Source organism: Phyllobates terribilis, unplaced genomic scaffold, assembly GCF_046119375.1.
Source record: "Phyllobates terribilis strain yellow unplaced genomic scaffold, ASM4611937v1 Scaffold_1__5_contigs__length_1240528914, whole genome shotgun sequence".
Taxonomy (NCBI): Eukaryota; Metazoa; Chordata; class Amphibia; order Anura; family Dendrobatidae; genus Phyllobates; species Phyllobates terribilis.
Genome location: NW_027362761.1, coordinates 568,508,004 through 568,523,129, shown reverse-complemented (window position 1 = coordinate 568,523,129; position 15,126 = coordinate 568,508,004). Strand labels below are relative to the sequence as shown.

General features: G+C 41.9%; 1 protein-coding gene across 9 annotated transcripts in view; it reads right to left on the bottom strand.

Annotated features, from left to right (window-relative positions):
• WDR7 (WD repeat domain 7) overlaps window positions 1–15,126 on the bottom strand; it is a 414,768-nt gene that overhangs the window by 377,850 nt on the left and 21,792 nt on the right. For 5 of the 9 annotated variants that reach the window (XM_073680963.1, XM_073680990.1, XM_073680980.1 and 2 more), the window contains 9 exons: window positions 12,914–13,081; window positions 11,587–11,693; window positions 10,867–10,945; window positions 9,164–9,338; window positions 7,982–8,058; window positions 6,102–6,221; window positions 4,754–4,899; window positions 3,412–3,514; window positions 2,513–2,644 (listed from right to left, as the gene is read on the bottom strand). In XM_073680963.1, the coding sequence (XP_073537064.1) occupies window positions 2,513–2,644; window positions 3,412–3,514; window positions 4,754–4,899; window positions 6,102–6,221; window positions 7,982–8,058; window positions 9,164–9,338; window positions 10,867–10,945; window positions 11,587–11,693; window positions 12,914–13,081 (1,107 nt within the window). The remainder of the gene's footprint in view (window positions 1–2,512; window positions 2,645–3,411; window positions 3,515–4,753; window positions 4,900–6,101; window positions 6,222–7,981; window positions 8,059–9,163; window positions 9,339–10,866; window positions 10,946–11,586; window positions 11,694–12,913; window positions 13,082–15,126) is intronic. The other 4 variants (XM_073680974.1, XM_073680999.1, XM_073681006.1 and 1 more) reach the window with 2 other exon arrangements.

Below are 15,126 nucleotides of genomic sequence, written 5' to 3'. Positions count from 1 at the left end.
CCCTTTCCCTAGAGTCTGGGCTCCCTTTCCCTCTTCCCTTTGTGTTGCACTAACTCTTTCCCACACCTTGCGTGACAGCTGCATGGGAAGTTATGCTACTTGCACATGCCCAAAAATGTACAAGGGCCTTACCACAAGGGAATAATTACGTATTCGTACCAAGGATAATCATTGGAGCCACAGACCTTCAGGATCCATCTCATTGAAAACCATGCCAAGAAACGTTAGACGTTGTCATGACTGTGACACTAAGGGTTTTAGAGTACGAAGCATAGACAAAATACATTATGGTGTCAGAGGGGGCGATCTCAAACGCCTGTTGGCTCCAAACGAATGCCGCTGGAAAGCCAACCATGCCACTATTGTGTCTAAATGAGAAAGCAAATTTTGCATCATTTCTGTGATAGGACAAGGAAATTCAATAACATTTGCCATCCTATTTATTGTTGTTTATATTATCTGTATAGATCAATATTTGATAATTTGTCCATCTTCATGTCTGTTGGATCCAAATATTGTGAATCAGAAGAAAACAATAGAAGTCTTTTTATGCACTTTATTCTCGCTATACCCATGTAAATCATCTAATTCTGTTCATGTTCTATTTCTTCACCGCAAGTTTGCCCGTCCTGCCCAATCACGGCGTTATAATGTCATGCTGGTGCTCGTAGTGGTGTGGCATGCGCACTTTGGGTTGACGCCCGGAGGTGGGGCTGGGTGGGGGGCAACACAGCGGACTGGATCATTTTAAAATTTTAAAGACAGTGAATATTTAATCCCTTGAGAAAGCAGGCAGGTGAAACGTGTGTTGGAGAAGCAGCCATCATATGTGGCACTTCTGTTGAGTGTCCCATGGGTAAGATTTAAACTTGCATTTATTGAACTCCACATGTACTGTGGTTATGCACCAACACGCTTGCATCACATGCATTATACTTGATCAGGATCCCGCTGCATTAGGGCATTTTTCCCTTGAACTGCACTTGCACTTTATAGACTGCTCTCCATAAACTGGCAATTTTATACCAATTTCTATTGAAGTAAGTCTTTGATAGTATATGAACTCTGTTGTTTTAACATTAAAGCTATATATATTATATAATTTTAATTTCTATGCTAAATCTGTGACTTCATTTTTTTCAGTTTGTTATATTAGCATGGAGTCCTTATCAAGAGTGTTTTTGTTATGTAGGGAGGATACTTAATATATACTATGTATCTATTCCCCATATGTAAATTGGGCCTTTTGAACAGTCTTGTACTTTTAATATATTGGCAGCGGATTTAAACATTGCATCATTATAAAATCTACTTTTTTGTGACACACTTATTTGTGAAGCTGCAAGGCCAGGATTCGGTGGGTGTTTCCCATTCCCTGCAGTAATGTTCTAGCCTAGATCTAATGTGTTAGTTGTCCAATATAGGCAGTTGAATTCACCACTGCGTCATTATAAGACCTGCTTTTTGTGACACACTTATTTGTGAAGCTGCAGGTTTAGGCCTCAGTGGGTGTTCCCCCATTCCATGCTGCAATGTTCTAACCAACATCTCCTCATCACTACCCCTGTCACTCTGACATTTCTGAGCAAGCTGTGGTTTCCCCGAGAAGATGAACCTCAGAAGTACCCTCGGATACACAATCTTCTCTGATCTCAAATGTCTGTGTGGTGCTCAGGAGGAGCTTAGCAAAAAGCTGGTTACACACGGGTTCCCTTTGTAATATGTAACCCTGAAGGATCTGCTGCATCTTTCTCACAGTTCTACATAAGGAGCTGCATACACCAAACGGTAGTTTTTTTTTTTTTTTGCGTTTGAATCAATTTGCAAATTCACCTAATATAGGGAAAATGGTTGCAAAAGGTTTACACGGCGGTTCATCATAGCAAACTATTACTGTCCGTATAAATTCGGGTGACAATCTTTGTCAGATGTAGAAAGGTAGAGCGATATTGAGGAACAAAAATTATTTAAAAAAAAAACACAAAGAGGTTAAAATAAAAAATAAATAAAATAATAGTAATCATCCCCCTCACTAAGCCCTCGCCATCCCGTTCTGACTTTTACGCGATCCTAGCCGGTCTCTACTTCCTGAAAGTAGCTTGCTCAGCCAATCACTGATTAAGGCGGGTCTTTGGTTCAGCCACTGATTGGCTGAGCAAGTATTTCCAGACAAGAAACGAGACAGCACTAGATGACCTGTACCTTCTGGTTTATACGAAGTGTCAGAATGGGATCAAGGAGGGCAAGTATCACTTTTTTAAAGGGGATTAGAACAAGATAAAAAAATAAGAAAAAAAAACAATCCCTTTAATTTTAGAACCCAAGTGAACGCCTTGTAAGCATGCAAAATTAGGAGCAGTTCAGGGGTGCAGAAGTGATAAGAAAGTGTAGAAAGGCTCAAAGTCCTACAGTGCATGCAGACCCGGAAAACCCTACACACCATGCCATATTAACCACGGCACATCACACAGTCATTAACCCTCTATGGCACACAGCGAAAATTAACTCTTACATGAGACTCGGCTGGGAAAACGTGGAGTAAAGTCCTTGGGGTGTATAACTCTAAGATTTTTCCTGGGTCAGAGAAGAGGTCACATTCTGGGATTTCCACAACGGCTTCCAAATCAAACCTCTCCAGCGCCTGCTTATACCACAAAACCACACGTAATAAATCCCATTATGAAGAATAGGGCTGGACCAAAGTTTATAAAACAAAAATGCAGCGCGAGATAGGAGACTGACGGCAGAACTTATAACCTTTGTCTTCCTTTTCCTGAACTCCTCTAGGCTGGATAATGACCAAATCAAAGGTTGACCTGACTCTGATGTGGTCATATATCAGTGTGGATTATGGTTCATCAGAGAAGTCCAAAAGAGCTCACTGAATGATTCACTGGTAACTCATTCTGCAGTCTGTTAAATACAGACTACAGAAGCAAAATGCTCCAAACTTTTTAATGAAATTCTTCTGTAAAAAATTACTACTATCCAAAAATAAGTGCATTTAAGAAAAGAAAACTTTTTTCCGGGTTATAGACTTTGAAAATAAGATAAATGTAAAAGTGAGGATGAAAAATAAATCCTACCAGGCTATGGCAGCATTACATGAGTTGGGGCGGACTCTTTGGCGGGCGAGCAGCGAGGGGGCGCAACTAGATGCCACATGATGTGACTCACTAAAAAAAGTTTAAAGAGGTCTGGATGCCTTTCTTGATAAATATAATATTACAGGTTATGGGCACTAGATTGTGTGATGGACATTCATCCATAGAACTGATCTGATCGCCGTACGTGGAGTCGGGAAGGATTTTTCCCCCCTAATATGGGGCAATTAGCATCTGACTCATGGGGCCTCAATTTGAACCTGATGGACTTGTGTCTCCTTTCAACTTTAAACTATGAAGCACATACCTTCTTATCCTCTTTCGGCGTGACGCTGTACAACAGAGGCGGTATCGCGTTCTCCACTGCTTTACCGACATCGATGCGAAAGGAATCGCTGGCTGGGATACAGCTGAAAGCAACCAAAAGAGGAAATGAATATAACTCAATCCTATAAACGCTATATACAACATTAGAAATATATATATATCTGCTTCGAAAAATGAAGGGAACACATCCCAAATTGGGCGTTTATGAAATCAAAAAATTCAGGTTTAAATTCTTTAAAATCGCAGGTTTAAATTAATGTTTCCCCCCCATGTAAAGCACGGCCAGCATCTTTCAGCCCTGTTACAGCATTCTGGCATATTGTATATATGTCCTCAATTTGCTCTGCAGGGCACAAAACACAAAGAGATTTTATTATGGGCACCTCCGGTCTTGGGCCAGCGCCTCCTCTCTTCTTACGATCGCCGTCCTCCTTCCCTGCTTCATGTGGATGATGCATCCTATGTCATCCACACAGTGTCCGCCATCGTGCAGAACCGTGATGGGGACACTATGCAGATGTTGTGGGAAACGTCGTCCACACAATGCAGGGGAGGAGGACGGCGATCGTAAGAAGAGAGGGGAAAACCTGGCAACACGTTCCCTTTAATTTCATCATGGCAATTCATAATGTGACTCTGTAACGTGCCTGTATACACTCCAGTCAATGTCTGGGCGTGCTCCTGATGAGAAGGCGGATGGTGTCCTCAGGGGGATCAGTGATGTATAAGATCTGTGAATTTCTTAATCGGAATCAGATTTGGAGAATATGAGGGCAAGTCAGTGGTACCAATGGCTTCGTCATTTAGGATTTGCCTACATACTCTGCCCACATGAGGTCGCGTATTGTCCGGCACCAAGAAGAACCCAGGGACCACTCTAAGGTCAGATGACAGCTCTGAGCATTTCATCCTGGTAAGTAACAGCAGTCAGAGCACCGCTGGCTATCACATGAAGGTTTGTGCAACCCATCAAGGATACATCTCCAGACCATCACTGACCCACCATCAAACTGCTCATGCAGGATGACGTTGCTGCTGGCATAACGTTCACCATGCCGTCTCCGGACTTTTTATTATCAGTCACACGTGCTCAGCGTGAACCTGCTCTGCAGTAATAATTTTTTTTTTAAATATCATTTTATTCAGGTTCCATTTTTCTAATATTACACTAAAGCTTTAAAAAAAAAAAAAAAATAGTGCCATGCAAGTGACCCTCACTAAGGAGACCCTTGTGCACCGAAAACGATTAATTTATGGCTCTGTTATGGACAAATGTACGTTTTATTTTGTAGGAAAATATAAAAGGAAACACAAGACATCACCTGGCTGGAAGTTTATAGATAAAGCTTTGTCCGTCTTCAGTCCAGACGATCACTTTGTCCGCGGCTATGAAGTCTCCTCCGGTCCATGTCTGACCCTCCTCGCTCAGGACAGAACACAGCAAAGAATAATCCCCGGCGTCAAATACCTGAAAAAGGAGCCCATAGGGCGATCAGAAGTTAGTGCCCAGGAGTGCCTTATCCATCCATAAAGAAAAGTTGTGCAACTTTCTAAAGTACACTTATGCAGTGCATTTTAGGATCTCTGCTTGCTGCCAGTGAACTGCAACATTCTTGTTCACATAGAGTGACTGCAGACTTGTTATTGGAGGCCGGACAACCCCTTTAATGATTAGTGGGTCTCTCTTAATTGGACTAGATCAGCAGTCTCTGAACATAAAGATTAGTTTGTATTAACGGACAGCAAGAATAAATCTTTTATAAGGGCTTAAAAAGAAATGGGGACTTGTTTCTATAGGCATCTTTAGCCTAGGACAGTCCCGTATAAAGCCCCACACATGCAGCCAAGTAGGTGGCTGGACGGCCTCATATTATACAGTCAGCATCTGCCTCTGAAGATCGCTGCTGTTAACACTTTAGACTCTGCTGCTGTTAACCATTTAGTTTCCGTTGTCAATCACTGACTGCGGCATTTAAATGGTCGGGTTGCTGCTGTGCTCGTGCATCGGTGCCTATCGCCTCCTGCCACCCCCTCCAAATTTGCGATCCTAGGATGCATATAGATTAGCATGCAGTCCCTGATGTCGCCATCGTGGTCTTTCTTTCTGTGAAGCTCAGCTTGTGGATGAACTTCATAGGAGAACATTATTTTCACTGTATATTCACAGCAATATTCAGCTTTTGGGGTAAATGGAAAAAAAAAAGATCGCTCTGGGGATAAAAAAAAAAAAAAAATGATATAAAAAAATATATATGTTATAAATATATAACTTTAAATCACCATCTTTTCACAATTTAAGACTAAAAGAAAAAAAAATATCTGTAATATGAAAATACAAACTTAAATTGAACCGGTAAACCCTCTAAGGAAAAATAAAATCAAAACTGACAAAATTGCTGTTTTGTAACAAAAAATTATTGAAATGTTCAAAGTTTACAAAGTTTGGTATCGCCGTAATCGTACTGACCTGAAGAATCAAGTCATCAGGTCATTTTTACTGTATAATGAACACCGTAAAAATGAAACCCATAAGACAATAGCTCTTGGAAAAGGAAAGTAAAAAAGGAAAGTGCAAAAAATGTAAAATGGCCCTGTCCTAAAAGGATTTCCAAGCCCCTATAAACATACTTGCAAACCCTTCCCTGTTTGTAGATATTACTTTAGACTTACCCTCCAATATTTTGCACAGACGACCAAAAGTGAACGCTGTGTGAACGCACAGATGGAGATGCTCTGGCAGTTCTGACAATAAATAGGTTTAGATTCTTCTTCAAACACCGGTTCTGTGTCCTACAAAAAAGGCAAGAAAAAAAGTAAATTCTACAAAAAGGAACAGCACCTGGGGCAAAAAACAACCACCTAACCTTAGTCTGCAAAGTCTGTACAGTCACCAATACTTTGGCCAAGTGCCATATTTATTAAACGACTGCAACTTTTGACAAAAGGATGTGGCATTATGATACAGGTGCATCTCACTAAATTAGAATGTCATCAAAAAGTTAATTTATTTCAGTTATTCAATACAAAAAGTGAAGCTCCTATATTATATAGAGTCATTACAGAGTGATCTATTTCAAGTGTTTCTTTCTGTTAATGTTGATGATTATGGCTTACAGCCAATGAAAACACAAAAGTCATTATCTCAGTAAATTAGAATACTTTATAACAACAGCCTGAAAAATGTTTTTTAAAATCTGAAATGTATATTCAGCAAATTGGTCGGGCTCCTTTTGCATCAATTACTGCATCAATGCGGCGATGTGGCATGGAGGGATCAGCCTGTGGCACTGCTGAGGTGTTATGGATGCCCCGGTGGCTTTGATAGCAGCCTTCAGCTCGTCTGCATTGTTGGGTCTGGGGTCTCTCATCTTCCTCTTGACAATACCCCATAGATTCTCTATAATAGATTCTCTATGGGGTTAAGGTCAGGCGAGTTTGCTGCCAATCAAGCACAGTGATACTGTTGTGTGTAAACCAGGTATTGGTACTTTTAGCAGTGTGGACAGGAGCCAAGTCCTGCTGGAGAATGACATTTCAATCTCCATAAAGCTTGTCGGCAGAGGGAAGCATGAAGTGCTGTAAAATGTCCTGGTAGACGGCGGCGCTGACTTTGGTCTTGATAAAACCCAGTGGACCTACACCAGCAGATGACATGGCTCCCCAAACCATCACTGATTGTGGAGACTTCACACTAGACCTCAAGCAGCTTGAATTGTGGCCTCTCTACTCTTCCTCCAGACTCTGGGACCTTGTGGAGTGTGTCAATGACTGCCTTCTGGACATCTGTCAAGTCAGAAGTCTTCCCCATGATTGTGGAGCCTACTGAAACAGACTAAGGGACCTTTTTAAACGCTTAGGAAGCCTTTGCAGGTGTTTTTTGTTCATTATATTAATTTACTGAGATAATGACTTGTGTTTTCATTGGCTGTAAGCCATAATCATTAACATTAACAGAAATAAACCCTTGAAATAGATCACTCTGTGTGTAATGACTCTGTATAATGACTCTGTATAATATAGGAGTTTCACTTTTTGCATTGAAGAACTGAAATAAATTAACTTTTTGATGATATTCTAATTTAGTGCGATGCACCAGTATATTCATTTATAGGTTTTGCAAATTGGTAGTAGGTCAAAATGTAGAAGTCTTCATTCTGGTCCTTGTCTCATGTAGCATTATTGAGTGGCGCCCGAGTGTTATAGGTCAATTGACAAAGAGTCATTGCTCAGTTAACAATAAATATCCGGCCAACTATATGCCTTTAATAATGGAGCTATAAAACAATAGCGCACAGAAAGCTGTCTTTGATTGCTGCTGTTAGCCATTTAGATGCTGCTGTCAAACACTGACAGTGACATTTAAAGGGCTGGCATGTGATCAGGAGTGCAGATAGACTACCATCTGAGCCAAAGAACTCTGTCGCTGCCACCTTGGTCCTCTCCTATGAAGCCCATTCTGAGTCATCATCTATTTTTACATACTTTTTCTTTACCATACTGTGGAAGTTGATGGTCATGTATTTGCACGCTGGAGTAAGAACCTTCTTTACCTGCATGCGGTGAACCTCGGCAGTAATAATCCAGACTTTCAGGATGCCAGTGACTGAGACGGCTACGACCGTGTCTTCTGCAAAACAAAAACATGTCACAATTATTTTCAGTTTTTAAGCAGCTTTTAATTTAAGCAACAGTTCAGTCTGACCAGTCTCACCATCAGGTATATTTATCACTGCTCGGGTATGGATACAAAAACACTTACCTTTGCTGCACTCCCTCATTGCTCCTCTTCCAGCTACTGGCATCAGAAGGATGCAGGCAAGATCCCTTCTGACAATGCGCATATAGAGGACGGCTATTAAAGTCCCCAGTAGGTAATGTCTCAGGCTATCACTGCCCCATACTGTGACTGAAGACAAACAATCATCTGAAGTGATGATAAATGTATAATCCCTGGGGGTCCGGCTACTGAAACCTCCACTAATCCTGAGGGAGTCCCCGATGTGAATGGAGCGACAGAGCTCGCGTGACCACCAGCAAGTGGAGCGACAGAGAGCATGCGTGACAACCAGCAAGTGGAGCGGTACTGAGCACGAGTGCCCATCAGTGAAAAGAGATACTGAGCACGTGTGACCACCTGTAAATAGAGCGATACTGGGCATGTGTGACCATCAGTAGATGGAGTGATGGTCGCACATGCTCACTATCACGCAAATCACACACATAGACCCTTACTCTATTGATTGATGGGGGTCCCACACAGTAAGCACAACAGTAATCATTTCCTGATATGTTGATTGACATCCTGCAGGGCAGACTGTCAGTCAAGGAGCGTAGTCGTGATTACCGTGCGCTCACTGTATGGGGAGTGGTAAGTATTCACTGCCCTTTGCATCACCACGAGAAGAAGCAAGCGGCTGCAGGGAGAATATAACTTCTTTTTCTCCCTGTAGCTGCTCCTCCAGTAAACCAGCAGAAAATGTTTGCTATAAATGCTTTATGCCTGGAGATTATCACTATCCCTGCAGGTAAATACCTTTTGGGTTTTTTAGCGGACAGGCTCCCTTTAAAAACAAAAAATGGATTATCCTGAGGGGAGGACATCAACACCAAGATTCTAGAAAAGCTCTTTAAAAGTAATAATGCTATTCCTGAAAAAAAAAAAAACTGGCATTTTTTGATATGTTGGAGTTGAAAAAAAAATCGTAGCGTGGACATGAAAGTGCGAGAGTTACCTTGTGTTCTGTGAGAGCGGATGATGCTCATGGAGCTGATCCAATCTGGAGAAATCTTTGACACGAGTGAGTACAGGACTTCCAGGCTGCTGGCGTCCACCACGAGGACCTCAGGGTAATGACCGTGACAAAGCAATCGCCCTTCCCGTTGTGTCCCAGCAGAGAACTGGTAAAACTGAGAAAAAAAAACAAAACAAAAACATTTGACTCCATCAGCCTAATAATGTCCACGAAAGATATACAGCTGTAAAGAGTGATAGAGATAGATATATATCTATCTATATATCTCCATGAACACACACGAGAAAAAAATAAACTTTTTAGAATTTACCAAATGGCTGCAATGAAACAAAGAGAAAAATTTAAAGGGGTCTGAATACTTTCCGTACCCACCGTATATAACATGTAACTTCCTTCATGACTTATTTTCCATTTTTGCACTATTGTTTCTTTCTGCCCCTTCTTTTAATGGCCATTACTCTTTTTTTATCAGTCCGTCGACACGAGGGCTTTCGGGTTTTTTTTTTGCAGAACGAGCTGTAGCTTTGATTGACACCATTCATTTGATCACATAATAAAGTGTTGTAAAATAGGAAGAAAAAAAAATCCAAGTGATGTAAAATCGAAAAAAAAATAAATAAATAAATAAAATGATGCAGTTGAGCCATTGTTTTTTGGGTGTTGTTGTCATAGAGTTCATTGTGCATTAAAAATGACCTGGTAACATGATTTCTTAGGTCCATACAATTACACACAATTTTTCTTTCTTTTTTAAGTAGTGAAAATAAAAAATCAAAAATGTGTAAAAAATAAATAAAAATAAAATTCCGCTTTCTGATGCCATTTCCAAAGCCCCGTTAAATTTACATTTTTACGTCGATGGAGGTGTGTGAGGGCTGTTTTTCTTTTGTGTGGCAAGCTAATGGTTTTATTAATGCCATAACGTTTTGATCGCTTTTTATTGCACTTTTTGTTGGACTTGTGGTAACCGAAACTCTGGAATTTTGATTTTTCTTCTCTCTTTAGAATGCGGATTAATTAATTTATAGATTTTAATATGTCAGACTTTTATGGATGCAGTGATAAGAAAAATGTTTAGTTCTTTATTTTTATATATTAACTGAGGGGGTGGGAGGTGTTTATATAATTTTTTTTTTTTCTTTTTTTTTTACTTTATTTATTTAGTCCTTTTAGGGGACTTGGACCTGTGATCGACCGATTACTTGCTGCAATTTCACAGTATTGCAATATATAAAAGGAGACCACAGTCTGCTATGAAGCCCTGCCACAGGCTGGTCGTCACAGGAACAACATAATGGCAGACAGTGGATTCAGCAGGCCCCTGGCTGCAATTACAATCTATCGGCATCCTGCAAACATGATGCCAAAGTGGGTCCATGGAAAGGCTCGCCCTCTGGACAACAGATGTTAAATGCTGATATAAATTGACAGTAGCTTTTACAAGATTAATTACTAGCTCTGCTCGGCTCACTGCCGTTAGAGGTAGATGCCAGCTGTGTAACACAGTCAGCAGCTGCCGGGTTATGGAGCGGGCTCAGGTCCTGAGCCCACCTCATACACGAGGACCTGAGATTGGATGTACCAGTATGTGCAAAGTCGGGAAGGAGTTAAAAGACATTAAGAATTTCTATTTGTGTCTATTAAATTATCAATAAGTTAATTATATGAAAGAATCCACCAACCTGTATACCGGTGTGAGTGCACGCCAATTTAGTAAATTCTACACATCTTCCATCGTTTACGTCCCAGAGACACATTTCGCTATCGGAAGAAAACAGACAAGATAGTGTTACCTTTAAAAGCCACATTCACATTTAAGAAATGGTCACGAGCCACAATCTACACAAAGAAATCATAGAAAATGTGCATCCAACTGGCTCCCGACTTTAGCGCCTCTAGGGTCAAGCTACCGGGATCAGTTATCTATGGTCGCTGGAAGAAGCTATAAGGAGGAGGAGGCAGCTGAATGAGGATGGGGGATAATGTCACCAGCAAGGAGGAGGAGGCAGCTGCTTGAGGATGGGGGATAATGTCACCAGCAAGGAGGAGGAGGCAGTCTCAGCGCCGCTACACTACAGCCTTTTCATGGCTCCTCCTTCACTTCGTCATGCTGATGGCCATCCGCTGTATCCAGAGCTAATGGGTCGAGCTGGCACATAGCCGCCGTGGGGCTGGTGAGCCATGGGCCGAGGGCCCCTGTTGTGGAGAATATAATTTGTAAAAATTGTTCCCCTCTCTTGACAAGTCTTGTTTTAGTAAATACTATAAATCATATTCTGGAACATCCTTCTCCTAGGAATTTACATTGTGTCAGCTCCACTGTTACTCTTCCTGTAAATGTATGAATAAATTAACAACTTGGCGCTCCCATTTCCTCCTATGAAAGGGGTCGGACGACTCACCCGCTCTCCGAGGCGCTCACTATGTACTGCCGGTCCGTAGACGCACAGGCTTTAGACAGGCAGGTGATGGACGCTGTGTGACCAAAAAGCAAGGCCCGAGGATTGATCTAAAAAATGTAATAAAAGAAAATATAATATAAAAAAAAAAAAAAAAAAAAGCAGTATTAGTCGTGTCGGACCTGTGAAGAAAACATCACATAAAAGGACTAAACAAAGTGGACTGGTAAAAAATAGAACGTCCCTCGAAACCTGGGTGACAACCAATATGGCTGCCAGCAAACCTTTTCAAACTCGTGAACCTCCTAAGCGATGCGATGACAACTCTTCATTCACATACTACTGCCATTCTGGGACCTGGGAAAGCTTGGTGACATCCGGTGCTACGCTAGTAACAGCAGCCATATTGATTGTCACTCAGCTTTCCCAGAAGAACAAGTGGAGGGGACAAAGGCTGAGCGCAAAGAAATCCTAAATTAACTTCCATCCACATCCATGGAGGGTTCACTACTTAATACAACCTCGATCAGCCGTAATCTGCGAGGATAGCGAGCTTTAAGTGTCCAATTTCCCTGCAGCGCCTCCGCGGGAGACGAAGAGTATTACGCACTGCTTATTCATATCATTGGGTGGCCTGTGTAATGCAGGACAAGACAGGTCCTCCAGAGAGAGAAGCTCTTTATGACCGCTCTCCACTCCAGGCCAAGAGATGAGGATCCCTTAGCCACCTCTTACCGTTGCAGGAATTATTTTTGTCTTTTTTTTTTTTTCCCCCCTTTTTTGCTTTGAGCTGTAGTTTTTAAAAAGATATATATTTATTATGCCATTTAACATACTGAAAAATAGGGGGGGGGGGGGGGGGGGTGACCTCAAAAACACGTTAAAAATCACCTCCTGCAGCGGCACCGATCCAGCAGTGTCGGTGCTGCTGTTCCCGGTATGACTTGTTGCATCCCCCATCAGGCTGCAGTCAATCAGCAGCCACTAAATGGCTGCAACCCATTAATATTCCAGTAAGACGAATGACATAGGAAAAAGCTGCAGCTGACGAGCGGCCACTCAATGGCTGCAGCCGGGAGGTGACCCTACAAGAGCCGGCACTCTCCAGGAGGGGAGTATACACTACTTTTGAATTGATTAAACTAAGGTGGTCCGGTTGGCGATAACCCTTTTAAATCTGTGAAATATGACCCTAAACTCCACAACGATGATCAGAAATACAGCTACTACGGTCCCCACAATACTTTTCAGGAACAGCGCCCCATCCGTGCACGAGGACGTGTCAGGTACTGCAGCTCCAGCCCAGATCTGGTCAAATATTTATACTCACTTCCAGCTCCGGTGATAGATCCCATAAGCAGATCTGTCCGTCGTGGCACCCTGTGATAACCGTGCCCATATCATCCATCACCAGCACCGTGGATATACAATGTGTGGGGGCTTTACGGCCCCATAGCACGATGGGAAGGACGAGACTGTTCCCAGTCATTTTTACAACCTGGCAAAAAAAAAAGAAAAAGTAATTTAGAAAGAAAGAAACATCAATAAGATTATGGACGACATGGTCCTGCAGCGACACACACCAGAGAAACCACGTGTGGATGTAACTTCTTATGATTACCAATGAAAAAGGGCTGCAGGGAAAATAAGGACAGGTGGCCATGCTGGGGGTGGAGAAGGTGGGGTCACAGCTATGACTACTGGGGGGCAGGGACGTATCAAGTATTTGTGAAGTGTAAAGGAAATGATTCATGATTATCTAAATATTTAATAATATAAATCTGAAAATTGTGAGGTGCATTTGTATTCAGCTCCCAGGAGTCAGATCCCCCTAAATAAAATCCTGCGTGACCAATTGTCTGCAGAAGTCACATAATTAGTATATTGAGTCCACCCATGTGTAATTTCTTCTCAGTATAAATACAGCTCTTCTGTGAAGGCCTCAGAGGTGTGAGAACATTAGGGATCAAACAGCATCATGAAAATCAATGAGCACACCAGACAGGTCAGGGATAAGGTTGAGAAGAGTAAACAGGATTAGGTTCTAAAAAATATTTCAAGTGCTGAACATCTCACGGAGCACTGTTCAATCTATCATCACAAAAATGGAAGGAGCATGGCACAACTGCAAACCTACCAAGACATGGCTGTCCACCTAGACTGACATCCCAAACAAGGAGAGCACAAATTAGGGAAGCAGCAAAGAGGCCCATGGTTACTCTGCAAATATCCACAGCTAAGGTGGGAGAGTCTGTCCACAGGACGACTATTCTACACTTCACAAATCTGGTCTTTATGAGAGGGTAACAAGAAGAAAGACATATTGAAAGCAAGCCATAAGAGGTCCTGCTTTCAGTTTGCAAAAAGCCATGTAGGGGATACAGCTAGCAAAATAACTTTTTGAGACAAATGCAAAACTCTATGAGTCACGGAAAACTAACAATGCACATCACCATGAAAACACCATCCCCACCATCACACATGGTGGTAGCTGCATCATGCTGGGGGGAGGCTTATCTTCAGCAGGGACTGCAAAGCTGGTCAGAGTTGATGAGTTGGTGGATGGAGATAAATACAGGGCAATCCTGTAGAAAACCTGTTACAGGCTGCAAAAGATTTGAGACTGGGGTGTTAGGTTCACCTTCAAGCAGGACAACGACCCTAAATATCCGGACAGATCTCCAATCAATGATTTAGATAAAAGCATATTCATGTGTGTGAACAGCGCAGTCACAGTCCAGACCTAAATCCCACGGAGAATCAGTGATAAGACGTGTAAATTGCTGCTCACAGACATCTCCATCCAATCTCACTGAGCGAGAGCGAGTGTGCAAAGAAGGGGAAAATGTCACCTCTAGATAGGCAAAGATGGTAGAGACAGACCCCAAAAGACTGCAGCAGTAACTGCAGAGAAAGGTGGTCCTTCAAAGTACTGACTCAGCGGCTGAATATAAATGCACACAACAAATTACAGATTTATATTTTTTAAATATTTAGAAAACCCCATGTATCATTTCCTTTACACTTCACAAATACTTTCTACTTTGTGTTGGTATCACATGAAATCCCAAGAAAATACATTTACATTTGTGGGTGTAACAAGGGCTGTGGAGTGGGTGTTGGAGTTGGTATAAAATGGACCGACTGACTCCTAAAATATATAATACATTGGGTACAGTAGTACAATGCAGTATGTGCTGTAAATTTTTTTAGAACAATTTGTGAAAGTTATGAAATGTCCTATAAATGTCTGTCCTATTCCTGATCTAAGGGTCTCGGCTTTTAGTTGAGATGAATCTGTGCTGCACTTTATGTACACGATCAGTAGTGACCGGGGCTGTGGGGTCGGGAGTCAGGGAAATTGAGGACTCGGAGGTTTGGCTTACCGACTCCACAGCCCTGGGTGGAACATTAAAAAAAGTGGAAATGTAGGTATGAATAATTTTTCAAGGCATTGCACATTACATTACTGATTCTGAGTTACATCCGGGATTATACTCCAGAGCTGCACTCACTATTCTGCTGGTGCAGTCACTGTGTACA